This window comes from Embiotoca jacksoni, unplaced genomic scaffold (assembly GCF_022577435.1).
Source record: "Embiotoca jacksoni isolate LCO1_2020_lvr unplaced genomic scaffold, fEmbJac1.0.p SCAF_25, whole genome shotgun sequence".
In the NCBI taxonomy this organism is placed as follows: domain Eukaryota; kingdom Metazoa; phylum Chordata; class Actinopteri; family Embiotocidae; genus Embiotoca; species Embiotoca jacksoni.
Window position 1 is genome coordinate 6695641 of NW_027185376.1, and position 20112 is coordinate 6715752.

General features: G+C 38.8%; 1 protein-coding gene across 3 annotated transcripts in view; it reads left to right on the plus strand.

The window, feature by feature from the left end:
- The window catches only part of LOC138204228 (cadherin-10-like), an 81965-nt gene that overhangs the window by 39057 nt on the left and 22796 nt on the right, over positions 1 to 20112 (plus strand). For all 3 annotated transcript variants that reach the window (XM_069159346.1, XM_069159347.1, XM_069159348.1), the window contains exons 6-11: positions 1149 to 1336; positions 4960 to 5213; positions 10267 to 10403; positions 11170 to 11291; positions 11458 to 11575; positions 11816 to 12067. In XM_069159346.1, the coding sequence (XP_069015447.1) occupies positions 1149 to 1336; positions 4960 to 5213; positions 10267 to 10403; positions 11170 to 11291; positions 11458 to 11575; positions 11816 to 12067 (1071 nt within the window). The remainder of the gene's footprint in view (positions 1 to 1148; positions 1337 to 4959; positions 5214 to 10266; positions 10404 to 11169; positions 11292 to 11457; positions 11576 to 11815; positions 12068 to 20112) is intronic.

Sequence of the window (20112 nt, forward strand, 5' to 3'; positions counted from 1 at the left end):
TGTGTGTGTGGCAAGTGTCAGCGTCACGGAGACCTGCCGACTCAGGCGTTGCCAAAACACTGTCAGCATGTTTTATTAGTGTGTCAGTGCTGTTTGTCTCCGCAGGCTGTGTGTACATCACACCCCGGCTCCCCTCCTGCAGGTCCGGCTATTTATTTAAGCATACGAGATGCAGGCGGGGGGAGAGGAGGGGAGGGGTGAGGGGGCGGGGGGGTTGGGGGGTTGGTTGGTCGACAGACGGCCATCAATTCATCCGCCTCGAACCCAGAAATCATCTCACAAAACAAGAAGGAGATATAAAAAAATTCAAAAAATAAATAAATAAATAAATAAAAAAAGACGAAGAAGCTGCCATTAATTTATGTTGCACAAATTGGCCCCAGAATTTATGTTCCGCGCTAAACTTGGAGCGAAGAGTCGATACCGCCGGTAGCAACTTAATGTGAAAGGCCAAACGTCTGTTTTGGAAAATGAAATATGTTTTACCGCATATGAGATGTCGGCTCCACGCAGCTGATCTGCGAATGTTGCAGCACTAAATCTCACAGTCCCTTTTCACACACACACACACACACACACACACACACACACACACACACACACACACACACACACACACACACACACACACACACACACACTCCAGTGCTCCAGTGCAGCTCTCTGACTCACTCTCTGCCTGACCTGCTCTCTTCTATTCTTTGCTCTCTTGCCTCACCCACGTACTCTTATTTCTTCTTTCACTAACAAGGTCATAGAAACAGCAGTCATTTGTGATGCTCTGTGGCTGACAGGGGTGTGTGGAGGGGGGGGGGGGGGGAGGAGGAGGAGGAGGAGGAGGAGGAGGAGGTTGTTTCTCTTTTAGCCGGTGTACCCTCTTGTGGTTTTTTTTATGAATTGATCTGAGCTTGTGTTTTAGGGGGCGTCTAACCGCTCCTCGATTAAGCGTAATGTCTGAAATGAATTGAATGTTTTTGCGTGTTGGGGAAAAGAAAATAAAAAAAAAAATGAGAAAAAGAAAACATCAAGGACGTGACCCGTGTTGTCGTAACCCCCGCACTCGCTCGCACTCCTCATCTCTTCCATTTTCTCTGTTTGTAACAACACAAACAGTAAAATACTGGTGTTGACACTTGGTCTGTGTGCAGCTCTGTACGAGTTCAGAGTGCCCGAGTCGTTGCAGCTGGGCTCGGCGCTGGGAGCGATCCGGGCCATGGACGCCGACATCGGGCAGAACGCCGAGATGGACTACAGGATCATTGGGAGCGACGGCCCCGGGATGTTCGACATCACCACCAACAGGAGCACTCAGGACGGCATCATCGTGCTGAGGAAGGTCAGTCCGCTGGTCCTCTGTGGGGGGGGGGGGGGGGGGGGGGGGGGTTAATGGTTGGTCACATGACCATGGATGTAGTTTTATCTCTGGGTCTTGTCAAAATTTTACTTCTGCTGTAGAAATATTGATGCAAAACTTGATAAAACATTTTTTTTGTTATGGTCATTATATTACAGTTGTGACAGTTTTTTTTATTTTGCCCTGGGTTTTGCCTGTCAGGTCTGATTGGTGGAGGCCTGCACGGGCCTCAGGCTCCCCCAGAGGAAGTCCTGCAGACACAAACCAGGAAGAAAACAGGACACACAAAACATCGATTGAAAAACAAAGAAACTCAACCATTTAAAGTACATTTTTTTATGTACAATAAAAGGTCATGTGACTTATGACAACAAATAAGTTTCCATTTCAATCAGTGCAGCTCCACAGGCTGCATAACAACCTGCATTTTCATTTGTCCTGTATGCCGTACTGAGCCTGAACGCATCTTGTGTACAAAAGACGGCCGAGTTCAGCTGCAGCTCCGCCAACATTACAGTGACGCTGTGTAAATGTTTTACTAAAAAAGGCAAACAAAGATATGGAACTAATTTCAGATATTAGTCCTGATTTATTCGGAGACACCAGCGGCTCCTGGTGTGAATTTACAGAGCAGATAAAGTTAAGATGAAGTACTTTATGAAGTACTTTATGAAGTACTTTTCTGGCTCATGGCTACTTTTTCCTTCTCAGGAAAAGTCCCCGTCTTGTTCTGTCCCCATGTTGGTCATATTGTTCACATATGAAGAGCACGGTGAGAGCTAATCCCTGCGTTTCCCTGTGTCGCCCCCTGCTGCCAGGGAGGGTAATTATTACAAAAACCGCTGTCGACACGCTTACATCACAGGCTGGTGGGGGCGGGGAACGTCTCACCAGACACCAGATTTGAAAAACTCTGTATTCTAAGAAATATAAAGAGAATTATCTGGCAGACTCATTCATGTGTTAAAAGTCCCGCATTGCAGCTTTAAATGCTGAATGCAGTTTGTTGGAAGGTTTAACACTGCTCTAACAATATAAACTGATTTATAGAGAGGTAATTACTGATTGTAATTATTTTAAATGACTATTGTTGAGAAGTCCTTAAAATGAGCTTTGATTTAACGGTGAGACTGCAAAGTTTAAAAACGAGTCTTCTATGTAAAAACCTTGTTATTAGGTCTATATCAATGAAAAACCAGAATTTAAAATAATGCATGATAAAAATTAAATCATGTTACACACACACACACACACACACACACACACACACACACACACACACACACACACACACTCTCTCTCTCTCTCTCTCTCTCTCATTTCCACCAAAAGAAAAAGGATAAACAACGGCATGAAATGTACTCGATGAAGAAAAAAAGTGAAGGAAACTTTTTATATCCGTTCGCTCTGACAGCCAGAAGATGGACAGGAGAGTTATTAAATTCCAACTTTACACTTGCCCTCTCTTCCAGTACATTTGTTTGGAGTGCGATTCATTCTTCCTCTCGGCTCGAGACCAAAGCAGAAATATTGATGCTCGGTATGGATCGCATCATTCGGCTGTGGTGCGTTTGATGTATTCAACAGTATCTGGCAGTTGCCTTATCAAGCGCCCTCTCTGCAGCCTATCGATCGATCGCCTCCATCATGCCATCATTAAGTGGAAGATGACATAATTGCCTTTTGTAGCCGCGGTGGTGCTGTAGTAGATGTGGCATAGTGCGCGCGCGTGTGTGTGTGTGTGTGTGTGTGTGTGTGTGTGTGTGTGTGTGTGTGCGTGTGCGTGTGTGTGTGTGTGTGTGTGTGCGTGTGTGTGTGTGTGTGTGTGTGTGTGTGCGTGTGTGTGTGTGTGAGAGGAGGGTAGTGCTCTAATTCTGAACCTACTAATTAAATGGGCTTGTCGAGTTGCAGTGCGTCCCATCTCAGCTTGTACCAGTCCTTCAAAAGCGGCACATTCCTCCCGTGGACGCGCCGTCTCCCAATGCCTTAACACCAAACAGAGAAAAATCAATGGCTCATAATATGTTCCTCTGCATGCTTTCAGAAAGCAGCCCACTTCCATCTGGAATTTTTCAAGCTTTCATTGGCTGTTTCCAACGATCACGGACCCCGGGATCCTTTCATATGTACAGTAGGCAGCCTGCGAGGGGAGCTCGCTCTGATCCAGCTGCTCCTGCTCGGCGCCGGGCGCGCATTCATTAAAATGCACCGCTCCCCAATTATATCCATCAATAGGGGGATACCTTCATTGGCTGCAACTTCTTTTATGAAGAAAAGAAAAGAAGAAGAAAAGTTAAGTGAAGGAAAAGCAGAAACCCCACCGAAACAACAGAAAACATTAGAAACACGCAGGACTCCGGCTCCTATTCATCATCCATCATCCGTACGTTAAAGGATGGAACAGCAGCCGATGCACAATGTTCGGGGAGCGTGCATGAAAAAAATAACTAAGCTGTTTCCTTTCAACTGAACAAATGGCTGAAATGAAAGTGTAGAATATAGAGACGGGAAAGGTCAAGCACAGACGCAGTATAGGACGACTTACAGGCAAAATAATGACGCTTAAGTCTTTAGTCTGGGTGGTGATTTTCTAAAGGCCACAGATGTATATGCAGCATCTATTATTGATTAATAATTTCAGTTAATGCTCACCTAAACCTTAAAAAAAAGAAAATGCAGCCTTCAACAGGAAGCCCCGTTCATATTCTTTTTCTAATCATCTTTATTAATAATCCTTGTTTTTGCTTTTCCACGTTAATTTTCATATTTTCTTTCAACGTGAAGTCAAATGGAACACCAACATCTTCCCCGTCGCTCCGTTTCCAAACTGATCCGTCGTGCTGATCTTTTCATCTTACAAAAACAACAGCAAAATGAACAGATGTCACCGCGCGAAGATCACAACACAACTTTGATGGATTGTTTCGGCGGAGCGGCGGCGCTCCGAGGATCGAGGAAATCAAGCTGGAAAGAATCTAAGAAGTTGATTGAGTAAAAAAATAAAAAATAAAATAAAAGGCGGCCTGTTTATTGTTTTCTGTGAAGACGGGCTGTACAGTTGAAACGGTAAACGCTAACTAATCAGATTTCCAGCCTTGACAAAAAAAACCACACTGTCTTCTGTCTTTGTGCGTTAGCCCGGCCGTGACGTCGTGATGTTTGTTTTTCCCCCAAAATGCCACATCAGTCACATTATCCTGCCGCACTTAGTGAAATCCCAGCCGGGCGTGTGTGCGGCGGCCTCACGCGTGTACGTCAGCGGTCTTGTTAGTGTCCTTGAACAAGACACTAAGACCCTTCACATGCGCTCATTAGATGCTCTGGAGGAGATTGTCAGTTTAATGAATAAAAAAACAACAACAATCTGACCTAAAATTAAATGCGGCAGGATGCTCGAAATGCAGATTAGTTTTCCCCAAAATGAGCAGCTGAACATGCTGCTGCATGCAAATGAACGTTTAAAGGTAAAACAAACAAAAAAATAGTGGGCGAACGCTTTGATAGAAGGAGGTCACAGTGGAACTTTGCTTTTTCATCTCAGAACACAAAGAAAGATGGGAAGTTTTGATGTGTTAAGGAGCTTTTTCCTTTTCTCGTTTTTTCAGCCTCTGGACTTCGAGAGGAAGCGTCAGTACAGCCTTCGCGTGCAGGTGGAGAACGCCCACATCAACCCGCGCTTCTACTCCATGGGCCCCTTCAGGGACGAGGCCACCGTCAAGATCGTGGTGGAGGACGTGGACGAGCCGCCGGTGTTCGAGCGCGCCAGCTACATCATGGAGGTGAAGGAGGACGCGGCCAGGAACACCGTCGTCGGCTCGCTCAGCGCGTCCGATCCCGACGACAAGCACAGTCTCGTCAGGTAACGAAGGACGTGAACAAAGTGCTACGATTACTGAAGGCGGACCTCTTTGCGAAGTGTGTGCTCGTCGACTGAATTATTTTATTGCTTGATATGAAGCCTAATATAAAACATCTCTTGGTGTTTTCTAATTAAATGATGAAAGATCTGGATAGCCTTGACTGTCGTGAAAAAAAACAAGATATAGCATGAATGTTTAGATACTATAATGACCAAGATATTAAAAGATTAAATCACAATATCAATCCATAACTGAGGTTGGATTCTTTGTTTTCAATTAGTACAGACTGATTAAGATTTAAATTTCCTCTCATCGGAAGATGAACCTGCAGTCATTTCAATACTTCACCTGAAAACCTAAAACGGTGAAGAACGCATCTGATTGGTAGCGAAGTGTTTGGTCATCTAAGTTTTTAAGACTTTGATGTTACGAATTGCTTTTATCTCCACAAGACATATGAGAGCTCTTTGCTTTGGCTAAAAACAAACATTATGATCCGAGACAGGAATTTTTAGCTCCCGATGATCTTTGCTTTGAGAACGTTTGAAGACAGAATCAATAAACTCAGTTCATTTCACATCATCGTTCACACCACTGGTTCAAACTTCAAATTATGGACCAAATAAACACACATCTATTAACATTATTGTTCTTTTTTAGCTGTTTTCTACCACTTTAATGTAAAAGGTCAACTGATGCAGCATGGGTGAAATTACAGTCGTGTTTCCTTCTTCGATATAAAATGCTGCTGTAAAGCTGTAGATGTTCACATGTTTACTTTAAACTCAACGTTGACCTTTTACATTATTCTGGAGCTTCACCTCAAAGTAAGAAAACTGAAAGCTGAGGGAAAAAAACTACAAAGTGATCCTTGAGTTAGATATCAGGTCTATCTAACTTATTTCTGCATTCAGTCACAGGAGCTTCTTTTAAATGAATTATTTAAAATATAAAATTTAGCGTGAGATGAATTGAAACTTCTGAATAAGTGAAACATAATCAGCATTGAAACGCCGACGCTTCGTTCTGCAACATGCAAAACGCTCCTAAACAATGAAACGAGCCAAAAGTTCATTCACGACTTCGTTCATGGAGACGCAGATTATGCAGGTATTCTATCGACGGGGGCCCCCGGGGGGGTAATGGCAGCGCCTCGACTCCGTCTTTTTTCTTTTTTTTTAATTTTTATGATGCACTAAGGGAGTTGGCTCTCAAGGTTGAAGTTCCACCACTTTATTGCAGGTGTCAAATATGATATCATTCTCTTTTATCGCCCATCATCAAGGAGGTAGCTAGCCTGTGGCATTTAAAGGCACTCGGGTGGAGGAGGAGGAGGAGGAGGAGGAGGAGGAGGGGGAGGGGGGGGGGCCGCCTGGCGTGAGGAAGTCACAGAGACGTTATCTTTATGAGGTCGTTGCGACACACGTGCAGGCGTGGGTGCATCCTATTGCTTGAGTAAGCAAACACATCTGCATGCAAGGACGTACAGTACATAGATATTTATATATACAGTGTATACATATATATATATATACATATATATATATATATATATATATATATATGAGAATGTGTGCGTATGTATGCATGCAGAGGGAACTCTGCAGCGGCCGAAGACAGAATCATAACGACCTGCTCCTTCTTGGATGTCGGTGTCATTCCACGCTGCTCCGACGGAAGCTCACCTTTTAAAACCTGAACCATATTCAAGGTTAACCGGGAACATTTTCCCCCGTTAAACTTTTTGCTTCACACTGTGGAGGTTTCACGCAGAGTTCGGGCAGCAGCGCACGTCGGCCCGCTCGGATCAGACGGTCTGAAAAGACCCCAAAGTGCTCCGAAAAATACAACGTCTGAACGTCGACGGACGACAGATTCTGTCTGCTGATCCAGAAGAGCCACTTAATGAAGGTTCAAGGAGGGCGACGAGGTTTCATCGTGTAGTTTGGAGAAGCTGAGTACAATTAGTCAACAGCAGAAAATCAGCAGCAACTGTTTTAATGACTGGTTCATATTTGAAGGGATTTCCACAGACTCCTCCTTATTTATTCAGTAGCTGCTGCTTTTTTTTTTTTTTACCGGTTTTATTTCTTGTCTTTGGATTTCGGACAGACAACAGAAATTGATTTTTTAGAAACTTTGAAGGACGTTATTATTATTTTTTTTTTTCTTTTTACAATTTTCAGGCCGTTTTTTGAGGCCAAACAAGAGAACAGGAAGATTGATGGAAAACAATCATTAGTCACAGCCTGAAAATAAAACGATTTAAATTATGTAGAAAGGGTGAATGAATTATCATGAATTCATGCATTAATACCTCGTGAAATCATCAGGAACAAAATCTTTCATTCATGATCATGAACGACATGAATTACAGCGAAGGTTATAAATATGATTTATTAAACATGATCATGATGAATTCTTTGCACAAAATATTCCAGTTTTTGTGTCTGTCCATTTCCCTGCAGGTTACTGTGAATAATATAAAACATAATAACTCAGACGTCATAATAATTGGACAATATTTGCACTTCCTGCAGTTTTACCCACAATGGACAGTAAAGATCAAATGTTCACCATCACAAACATGATGAACTCATGAGGAACTAATGCTGAATTAATGATGATGTCATAATGTTCTCTGTGCAAAGAAGTTCATCATGATCATGTTTAATAAATCAATAAATCATTGATGATGGACTCATCTCAGTCAATGTTAATTAAGGCTTTGAACTCATGTTACTTTCTGAAATTCATGCAGGAATCCTTGAGAATTCATTCACCCCGAAGTGAAGTATTACCAAAAGATGATATGTCTCTTTTGAGATTTAACAAAAAAACTTTCCTGAAGTCTAACTTTGGAGCGGCTCGGCTCAGCACCGCCTCTCGTTCTTGGAGGGAAACTGCTGCGTTCGCGAGTCAGCCGGAGCTGAAGTGGAGCTTCTGCAGCGAAGGAAGGAGGAAACGTGTCCCCGTCGCGCTGATCACTAACGTTTCTGTAACCCTCCACGTCCTTCCGCCCGGCACTCTCCGTCCAGCCGGCTGCCTGCCTGCCTGCTGAGAGCAGCACTTTGGACGCCCGGTCAGGACGAGGCGGTGCCGTTATCTCCCCGTCATTAATCAGGCGAAGGGTTCGGCCTCGGCCGGCTGAATTATTGGGAATATTAGAAAAGCAATTAGTAAAGCTCACGGCCGACGCAGATTTAACGAGGTTAGAGTTACTGTCGAGGTGTTGGGAGCGGAGGAGGGGGAGGGAGGGGTATTAGATGAAGACACCGAAATGGTTGATGCGTGAGAAGCAGCGGGGCGAAGGAGGTGGGGAGGGGGGCCGGAGGAAGAGGAGAGCGGTGCGACGGTGCAGTGAGAGCCCCGGTTCATAGTCTCCCTCCGGGGGTCTCCTTTCTGTTCGACGCCCCCCCGCCGATGCCAGTTACTCCATTAATCACACTGATGCATCACAGGAGTCCAGACACACAACACGGCTGGATAACCTGTTGGCTCTGTGTGTGTGTGTGTGTGTGTGTGTGTGTGTGTGTGTGTGTGTGTGTGTGTGTGTGTGTGTGTGTGTAAAAATCCTTCACCGCTGAAGGACAGTGAACCATAGTATGTTGAAGGTTCTGTTCACTCAAATCACATAAGATAACACGATCTCACTGAGCTGAATGCAGAAAGTTTGAGGTTTTTCCGATACTTTCCGGCCTGATTTCCGTCCGCTCTGCGTTCGTTAACAATCGGACCCACATACGACTCAGCTCTAACCTCTGTGAGTCCGAGTCTATACGAGGGCCGTTCAGAAAGTTCAGACTGTTTCTGTTGCGCACGAGCAAGCAAGTTATCTCCTTTTGATCAACACTAGCACCTGAGTTCCACACATTTTGGTGACTGCTGGTGCGGACCTGAAGCTTTTTCCATTTCATTTATGGCAACAAAGCAAAGATCATTTCAAAAAGGTCAAACTATCCCTTTAATTGATTTTGATTTACTTACAATCCCTGATCAGCAGCCAAAGAATTTTAGCAGTAGTAAAAACAGTCCAGGTTTAATTCCTGAAACAGCCTCGTCCCGCCGGACGTTGTCACATTGGAAAACCCCGGTTGCCATGGCGCCACAGTTCAGGTGGTTCGCAGCGAATGTTTTCCCCTCAGACGCCTCAGAAGGTCCCGGTGGAACTCGGTGTTGACAGTCTGACCCCGGGGGACGAATTTGCGGTTGCAAAGAAAAACCCACCTGGTGTCTCCTGACCTGACGCGCCTTCTTCTTCGGTCTTGGAACAGTGAAGCTCCGCCCCCTTTTGAAACGGGAACGTCGCTCAGAAACACCGCTCGCACTGCTCACGTTCACCGTGAAATCACAAATGGTGAAACAAAAAACTACGGAACTCAGGCGACAACGCTGAATACTTCCTCTTGAAGGTTATTGCTTCCCGCTGTTCCCTGCGAGTCCCCGTGCAGCATCCGTTTCATAGCAACAGAAGCGGCCTTTGAACTTTCCCGGTCGGCCCTCGTCCCTCGCCTGCACAGCTAATTGAGAAAGGTTGTTGTTTCTTTTGGTGATTTCTGCAGCCTCATTATGTAATTAACTAGTTTTTCTTTGTCTCATTTGTGCAGGTAAAAAGCTATTTTTTTGTTCTCTTCAACAAAGTTGGTATTTCTTCTGGTGGGAAGCCGCCTCCTGAACTGATGCTTTATTCATCTTTTTCCTAATGTGTGGTGTGAATAGCAAAGAAAGGAAATAATAGCAGAGTGCAGAACGTGTCCATCTTGCTTATTCAGACTCGCTGAGTACCCGCTGCCCGATTAAACCTCTGCAGCCGCACTGAATGTCAATTTAACCGCGACTCTGCAGCGAGTGTGACGGTTTCTGGCCCGGTTCACACCTGAGGAGCTCAGTACCCGCGACCGGATCCGGGACCGCCGCCGAGGGAACGCCGCACTTCTTCACACAGGCTGAGAGCACAAGTTTACATCTGTGTGTGTGTGTGTGTGTGTGTGTGTGTGTGTGTGTGTGTGTGTGTGTGTGTGTGTGTGTGTGTGTGTGTGTGTGTGTGTGCAGGTACTCCATTGATCGGCGCACAGACATGGACCGGGTGTTCAACATCCATGCAGGGAACGGGTCGGTGTTCATCCTGCGGGAGCTGGACCGAGAGGAGAACGCCTGGCACAACATCTCCGTCATCGCCACGGAGTTCAGTGAGTGCAGCGGACATTTCTGTTTACACATTTTCCTCTCGTCCTGTCGGCCAAATTGGATTTTTGGAAATGATTCTGATCTCCGAAGTGAAGTATCGGTGAGTCGCCGGTGTTTGGAACGGCACCCGAACACTATACGTTCCCCCGAAAGTGGCATTTATTCCTGTTTTTCCACTAGTTTTAAAAAGTGTAATTCAATATATTTGAGCGAGCGTCTTTATTCTCTAATCGGCTTTTGTTTCAACTTGCTGCTGGGAGTTTGATGTGACTGCAAACGTTAATCTTCCTCCATCTTCGCCAGTTGTTTTAATAAATTCCTCTTTCAAAGGATTTATTTCATCTGCAAAAGAAATAAAACACGAAATGGGACTGAATTCACTGCTTTGCGCTCCGAGTTTCTCTTTTTCTTTTAAACAGAAGCATTTTGCTCGTTCACTAATTGCCCTCGCTTTCACTTTATTTTGTCAGTGAAACTTCAGACTTCCTGCTGAGAGATTTCACATTAAAAGTCTTCCATTACCAAAAAGTCAAATAATTAAGTGCAAAAGAAATATTTCTCCAGAAAAAAAGAGAAACTCGCACCATCTGATTCATTCTTTTGCAGATTTGACCTTGCCATCATCATTCATCTATTTATACGTATAAACTTTGCATTTCGATATAATTAGTTTGCTTGGAAACAAAGCTGCACACGTGCACCTCGCTTCATTTGTGTTGGGAATAATTATCGGCATAAACTCACCGCATCCACCTTTGTGTTTCCTAGACAACCCGCGACAGATCAGCCGCGTGCCGGTCTACATCAGAGTGCTGGATGTCAATGACAACGCTCCGATATTTGCCACCAATTACGAGACGTTTGTGTGTGAGAACGCGAAGGCTAATCAGGTTGGTTATCACCCGACACAAAGCCGTCGTCATGGTTTTCATCTCGAATTCTCAACGATTACGCACCTAGTGTTCACGTGCATTCAGCGTGTGATTAGCAGACCCCGGATCAGATCTTTTTTTTGGGGTTACGCCCATGTCCTCACCGGTCTGCGTCTCCTTCCAGAGGATCCAAACAGTGAGCGCCACCGATCCTGACGAGCCTCTCGGAGGACACCGCTTCTTCTTCAGTCTGGCTCAGGACGCTGCCGGGAAGGCCAACTTCTCCGTCCGCGATAACAAAGGTAAAACACTCCCAGCTGATGTCCGCGGGGTGTCCCATCAACATCGATAATGTTCCCGCAAAGCATTTAAACCCGGTAAATCTTCATCACACCAAGCGTTGCGCTGTGGATGTTGTGATTCATTGACGTTCTGCAGTTTTGTTTGGTTTCTCATCCGCGGAGGCCACATGAAGAGTTTATTGAAATATTCGTGCACGTTATTGATTGCTGCGTAGTAAGTGGATGTTCTGTTGTTGTCAGACAACACGGCCTGGATCCTGACGCGCAGGAACAGCTACAACAGCCTGCAGAAGAGCATCTACCACGTGCCCGTGGTCATCTCCGACGGAGAGTTCCCGATGCAGAGCAGCACCAGCACGCTGACCATCAGAGTCTGCACCTGTGACCGCGAGGGCAACATGAAGCTGTGCAACGCCGAGGCGCTCACGGCGAGGGCGGGGCTCAGCACCGGGGCGCTGGTGGCCATCTTGCTTTGTGTCATCATTCTGCTCAGTGAGTACGGGCTTCACGGTCTGATGTGCAAACATTTGTTTCTGAGGTTGTTTTTTTTTTAATCAGGTCGGCTCACTGCAAATTAGATAGGAGCGTTTCTTACAGCTTCCTGTTAAACAAGTTAGTGCTGCTGCCTCGCAGTGAGAAGGTCATGGGTTCGAATCCAACTGGAAGCAATGTATGTATTCGTCCAAAAAAAAATTAACAAAAGGTCGTCCTATGACGTATTTTTTCGTCCAAAAGAATCTAAAATACTCAAGACTATAGTATGTCGTCTAAAATATGAAAAAGTCATACCACACTATGTCGTCCAAAACGTCATATGACGTATGACTTTTTCTTCATCCAAATTTTGTTTTAAATACCTAACACTAAAGTATTTCATCTAAAATATGAAGAAAAAGTCATAGCACAGTATGTCGTCCCAAACGTCATACTATAGTGACTTTTTCTTTGTCGAAAAAAATCACCAAAAAGTCATACTATAGTATGATGTTTTATTTCGTCCAAAAAAATAAATAAAAACACCTGAGACTACAGTATGTTGTCTAAAATATGATCAAAAAGTCATACCACAGTATGACTTTATATTCATTGAAAAAAATCACCAAAAAGTCATACTATAGTATGATGTTTTATTTCGTCCAACAAAATACTGTAATAGTTCATCTAAAATATGAAGAAAAAGTCATACCACAGTATGTCGTCCAAAATGTCATATTATAGTATGACTTTTTCTTCGTCGAAAAAAAATCACAAAAGTCATACTATAGTATGTTTTATTTCGTCCAAAAAAAACAAAAAAAACACCTAAGACATGTATGTCGTCTAAAATATGAAGAAAAAGTCATAGCACAGTATGTCGTCCCAAACGTCATACTATAGTGACTTTTTCTTTGTCGAAAAAAAAATCACAAAAGTCACACTATAGTCTGTTTTATTTCGTCCAAAAAAAAACAAAAAAACACCTAAGACATGTATGTCGTCTAAAATATGAAGAAAAAGTCATAGCACAGTATGTCGTCCCAAACGTCATACTATAGTGACTTTTTCTTTGTCGAAAAAAAAATCACAAAAGTCACACTATAGTCTGTTTTATTTCGTCCAAAAAAATACTGTAATAGTTCATCTAAAATATGAAGAAAAAGTCATACCACAGTATGTCGTCCAAAATGTCATATTATAGTATGACTTTATCTTCATTGAAAAAAATCACCAAAAAGTCATACTATAGTATGACTTTATCTTCATTGAAAAAAATCACCAAAAAGTCATACTATAGCATGACGTTTTTTTCCGTCCAAAAAAATACTGTAATAGTTCATCTAAAATATGAAGAAAAAGTCATAGCACAGTATGTCGTCCCAAACGTCATACTATAGTGACTTTTTTTTTGTCGAAAAAAATCACCAAAAAGTCATACTATAGTATGATGTTTTATTTCGTCCAAAAAAATAAATAAAAACACCTGAGATGTATGTTGTCTAAAATATGATTAAAAAGTCATACCACAGTATGACTTTATCTTTATTGAAAAAAATCACCAAAAAGTCATACTATAGTATGATGTTTTATTTCGTCCAAAAAAATAAATAAAAACACCTGAGACTACAGTATGTTGTCTAAAATATGATCAAAAAGTCATACCACAGTATGACTTTATATTCATTGAAAAAAATCACCAAAAAGTCATACTATAGTATGATGTTTTATTTCGTCCAACAAAATACTGTAATAGTTCATCTAAAATATGAAGAAAAAGTCATACCACAGTATGTCGTCCAAAATGTCATATTATAGTATGACTTTTTCTTCGTCGAAAAAAAAGTCACAAAAGTCACACTATAGTCTGTTTTATTTCGTCCAAAAAAAAACAAAAAAACACCTTAGACATGTATGTCGTCTAAAATATGAAGAAAAAGTCATAGCACAGTATGTCGTCCCAAACGTCATACTATAGTGACTTTTTCTTTGTCGGAAAAAAAATCACAAAAGTCACACTATAGTCTGTTTTATTTCGTCCAAAAAAATACTGTAATAGTTCATCTAAAATATGAAGAAAAAGTCATACCACATTATGTCGTCCAAAATGTCATATTATAGTATGACTTTATCTTCATTGAAAAAAATCACCAAAAAGTCATACTATAGTATGACTTTATCTTCATTGAAAAAAATCACCAAAAAGTCATACTATAGTATGATGTTTTATTTCGTCCAAAACAATACTGTAATAGTTCATCTAAAATATGAAGAAAAAGTCATACCACAGTATGTCATCCAAAATGTCATATTATAGTATGACTTTTTCTTCGTCGAAAAAAAAAATCACAAAAGTCACACTATAGTCTGTTTTATTTCGTCCAAAAAAAACAAAAAAACACCTAAGACATGTATGTCGTCTAAAATATGAAGAAAAAGTCATAGCACAGTATGTCGTCCCAAACGTCATACTATAGTGACTTTTTCTTTGTCGAAAAAAAAATCACAAAAGTCACACTATAGTCTGTTTTATTTCGTCCAAAAAAATACTGTAATAGTTCATCTAAAATATGAAGAAAAAGTCATACCACATTATGTCGTCCAAAATGTCATATTATAGTATGACTTTATCTTCATTGAAAAAAATCACCAAAAAGTCATACTATAGTATGACTTTATCTTCATTGAAAAAAATCACCAAAAAGTCATACTATAGTATGATGTTTTATTTCGTCCAAAACAATACTGTAATAGTTCATCTAAAATATGAAGAAAAAGTCATACCACAGTATGTCGTCCAAAATGTCATATTATAGTATGACTTTATCTTCATTGAAAAAAATCACCAAAAAGTCATACTATAGTCTGATGTTTTATTTCGTCCAAAACAAATAAATAAAAACACCTGAGACTATAGTATGTTTTATTTCGTCCAAAAAAAACAAAAAAACACCTGAGACATGTATGTCGTCTAAAATATGAAGAAAAAGTCATAGCACAGTATGTCATCCAAAATGTCATATTATAGTATGACTTTTTCTTCGTCGAAAAAAAAATCACAAAAGTCATACTATAGTGTTTTATTTCGTCCAAAAAACCAAAAAAAACACCGAAGACATGTATGTCGTCTAAAATATAAAGAAAAAGTCATACCATAGCATACTTTATCTTCATTGAAAAAAATCACCAAAAAGTCATACTATAGTATGACGTTTTTTTCCGTCCAAAAAAAATACTGTAATAGTTCATCTAAAATATGAAGAAAAAGTCATAGCACAGTATGTCGTCCCAAACGTCATACTATAGTGACTTTTTCTTTGTCGAAAAAAATCACAAAAAAGTCATACTATAGTATGATGTTTTATTTCGTCCAAAAAAATAAATAAAAACACCTGAGATGTATGTTGTCTAAAATATGATCAAAAAGTCATACCACAGTATGACTTTATCTTCATTGAAAAAAATCACCAAAAAGTCATACTATAGTATGATGTTTTATTTCGTCCAAAAAAATACTGTAATATTTCATCTAAAATATGAAGAAAAAGTCATACCACAGTATGTCGTCCAAAATGTCATATTATAGTATGACTTTTTCTTCGTCGAAAAAAAATCACAGAAGTCATACTATAGTATGATGTTTTATTTCGTCCAAAAAAACCAAAAAAACACCGAAGACATGTATGTTGTCTAAAATATAAAGAAAAAGTCATGCCATAGTATGACTTTATCTTCATTGAAAAAAATCACCAAAAAGTCATACTATAGTGTTTTATTTCGTCCAAAAAAACCAAAAAAACACCGAAGACATGTATGTCGTCTAAAATATAAAAAAAAAGTCATACCATAGCATACTTTATCTTCATTGAAAAAAATCACCAAAAAGTCATACTATAGTATGACATTTTTTTCCGTCCAACAAAAATACTGTAATAGTTCATCTAAAATATGAAGGAAAAGTCATGCCACAGTATGTCATCCAAAATGTCATATTATAGTATGACTTTTTCTTCGTCGAAAAAAAATCACAGAAGTCATACTATAGTATGATGTTTTATTTCGTCCAAAAAAAACAAAAAAACACCGAAGACATGTATGTTGTCTAAAATATAAAGAAAAAGTCATGCCATAGTATGACTTTATCTTCATTGAAAAAAATCACCAAAAAGTCATACTATAGTATGATGTTTTATTTCGTCCAAAAAAATAAATAAAAACACCTGAGACTACAGTATGTTGTCTAAAATATGATCAAAAAGTCATACCATAGCATACTTTATCTTCATTGAAAAAAATCACCAAAAAGTCATACTATAGTATGATGTTTTATTTCGTCCAAAAAAAATACTGTAATAGTTCATCTAAAATATGAAGGAAAAGTCATGCCACAGTATGTCGTCCAAAATGTCATATTATAGTATGACTTTTTCTTCGTCGAAAAAAAAATCACAAAAGTCATACTATAGTATGTTTTATTTCGTCCAAAAAAACCGAAAAAAAACACCGAAGACATGTATGTCGTCTAAAATATAAAGAAAAAGTCATACCATAGTATGACTTTATCTTCATTGAAAAAAATCACCAAAAAGTCATACTATAGTATGACGTTTTTTTCCGTCCAAAAAAAATACTGTAATAGTTCATCTAAAATATGAAGAAAAAGTCATAGCACAGTATGTCGTCCCAAACGTCACACTATAGTGACTTTTTCTTTGTCGAAAAAAATCACAAAAAAGTCATACTATAGTATGATGTTTTATTTCGTCCAAAAAAATAAATAAAAACACCTGAGATGTATGTTGTCTAAAATATGATCAAAAAGTCATACCACAGTATGACTTTATCTTCATTGAAAAAAATCACCAAAAAGTCATACTATAGTATGATGTTTTATTTCGTCCAAAAAAATACTGTAATATTTCATCTAAAATATGAAGAAAAAGTCATACCACAGTATGTCGTCCAAAATGTCATATTATAGTATGACTTTTTCTTCGTCGAAAAAAAATCACAGAAGTCATACTATAGTATGATGTTTTATTTCGTCCAAAAAAACCAAAAAAACACCGAAGACATGTATGTTGTCTAAAATATAAAGAAAAAGTCATGCCATAGTATGACTTTATCTTCATTGAAAAAAATCACCAAAAAGTCATACTATAGTATGATGTTTTATTTCGTCCAAAAAAATAAATAAAAACACCTGAGACTACAGTATGTTGTCTAAAATATGATCAAAAAGTCATACCACAGTATGACTTTTTCTTCGTCGAAAAAAAAATCACAAAAGTCATACTATAGTGTTTTATTTCGTCCAAAAAAACCAAAAAAACACCGAAGACATGTATGTCGTCTAAAATATAAAGAAAAAGTCATACCATAGCATACTTTATCTTCATTGAAAAAAATCACCAAAAAGTCATACTATAGTATGACATTTTTTTCGTCGAAAAAAATCACAAAAAAGTCATACTATAGTATGATGTTTTATTTCGTCCAAAAAAATAAATAAAAACACCTGAGACTACAGTATGTTGTCTAAAATATGATCAAAAAGTCATGCCATAGTATGACTTTATCTTCATTGAAAAAAATCACCAAAAAGTCATACTATAGTATGATGTTTTATTTCGTCCAAAAAAAAATAAATAAAAACACCTGAGACTATAGTATGTTTTATTTCGTCCAAAAAAACCAAAAAAACATACCACAGTATGACTTTATCTTCATTGAAAAAAATCACCAAAAAGTCATACTATAGCATGACGTTTTTTTCCGTCCAAAAAAATACTGTAATAGTTCATCTAAAATATGAAGAAAAAGTCATAGCACAGTATGTCGTCCCAAACGTCATACTATAGTGACTTTTTCTTTGTTGAAAAAAATCACCAAAAAGTCATACTATAGTATGATGTTTTATTTCGTCCAAAAAAATAAATAAAAACACCTGAGATGTATGTTGTCTAAAATATGATCAAAAAGTCATACCACAGTATGACTTTATCTTCATTGAAAAAAATCACCAAAAAGTCATACTATAGTATGATGTTTTATTTCGTCCAAAAAAATAAATAAAAACACCTGAGATGTATGTTGTCTAAAATATGATCAAAAAGTCATACCACAGTATGACTTTATCTTCATTGAAAAAAATCACCAAAAAGTCATACTATAGTATGATGTTTTATTTCGTCCAAAAAAATAAATAAAAACACCTGAGACTACAGTATGTTGTCTAAAATATTATCAAAAAGTCATGCCATAGTATGACTTTATCTTCATTGAAAAAAATCACCAAAAAGTCATACTATAGTATGATGTTTTATTTCGTCCAAAAAAACCAAAAAAACATACCATAGTATGACTTTATCTTCATTGAAAAAAATCACCAAAAAGTCATACTATAGTATGACGTTTTATTTCGTCCAAAAAAAACAAAAACACACCTAAGACATGTATGTCGTCTAAAATATGAAGAAAAAGTCATACCACAGTATGTCATCCAAAATGTCATATTATAGTATGACTTTTTCTTCGTCGAAAAAAAAATCACAAAAGTCATACTATAGTGTTTTATTTCGTCCAAAAAAACCAAAAAAACACCGAAGACATGTATGTCGTCTAAAATATTAAAAAAAAGTCATACCATAGCATACTTTATCTTCATTGAAAAAAATCACCAAAAAGTCATACTATAGTATGACATTTTTTTCCGTCCAACAAAAATACTGTAATAGTTCATCTAAAATATGAAGGAAAAGTCATGCCACAGTATGTCATCCAAAATGTCATATTATAGTATGACTTTTTCTTCGTCGAAAAAAAATCACAGAAGTCATACTATAGTATGATGTTTTATTTCGTCCAAAAAAAACAAAAAAACACCGAAGACATGTATGTTGTCTAAAATATAAAGAAAAAGTCATGCCATAGTATGACTTTATCTTCATTGAAAAAAATCACCAAAAAGTCATACTATAGTATGATGTTTTATTTCGTCCAAAAAAATAAATAAAAACACCTGAGACTACAGTATGTTGTCTAAAATATGATCAAAAAGTCATACCATAGCATACTTTATCTTCATTGAAAAAAATCACCAAAAAGTCATACTATAGTATGATGTTTTATTTCGTCCAAAAAAAATACTGTAATAGTTCATCTAAAATATGAAGGAAAAGTCATGCCACAGTATGTCGTCCAAAATGTCATATTATAGTATGACTTTTTCTTCGTCGAAAAAAAAATCACAAAAGTCATACTATAGTATGTTTTATTTCGTCCAAAAAAACCGAAAAAAAACACCGAAGACATGTATGTCGTCTAAAATATAAAGAAAAAGTCATACCATAGTATGACTTTATCTTCATTGAAAAAAATCACCAAAAAGTCATACTATAGCATGACGTTTTTTTCCGTCCAAAAAAATACTGTAATAGTTCATCTAAAATATGAAGAAAAAGTCATAGCACAGTATGTCGTCCCAAACGTCACACTATAGTGACTTTTTCTTTGTCGAAAAAAATCACCAAAAAGTCATACTATAGTATGTTTTATTTCGTCAAAAAAAAAACACCTAAGACATGTATGTCGTCTGAAATATGAAGAAAAAGTCATTTTGATATTATACACTTTATTAATTCCCGAGGGGAAATTTCTTCACTACAGCAGGGGGGCTCTCAGGGGGGAGATGCTGCAGCAGGCTGCCACTAGCGTGGCGCCAGGTAACCTGACCTGAGGTGCATGTTTTTGGATGATGGGAGGAAGCCGGAGAACCCGGAGAGAACCCACACAAGCACAGGGAGAACATGCAAACTCCGCACAGAAAGGCCCAGGACCGGATTCGAACCCGGAACCTTTTTGCTGTGAGGCGACAATGCTAACCACTGCACCACCGTGCCGCCATACCACAGTATGACTTTATCTTCATTGAAAAAAATCACCAAAAAGTCATACTATAGTATGATGTTTTATTTCGTCCAAAAAAAAAAAATAAAAACACCTGAGACTATAGTATGTTTTATTTCGTCCAAAAAAAACAAAAAAACACCTAAGACATGTAT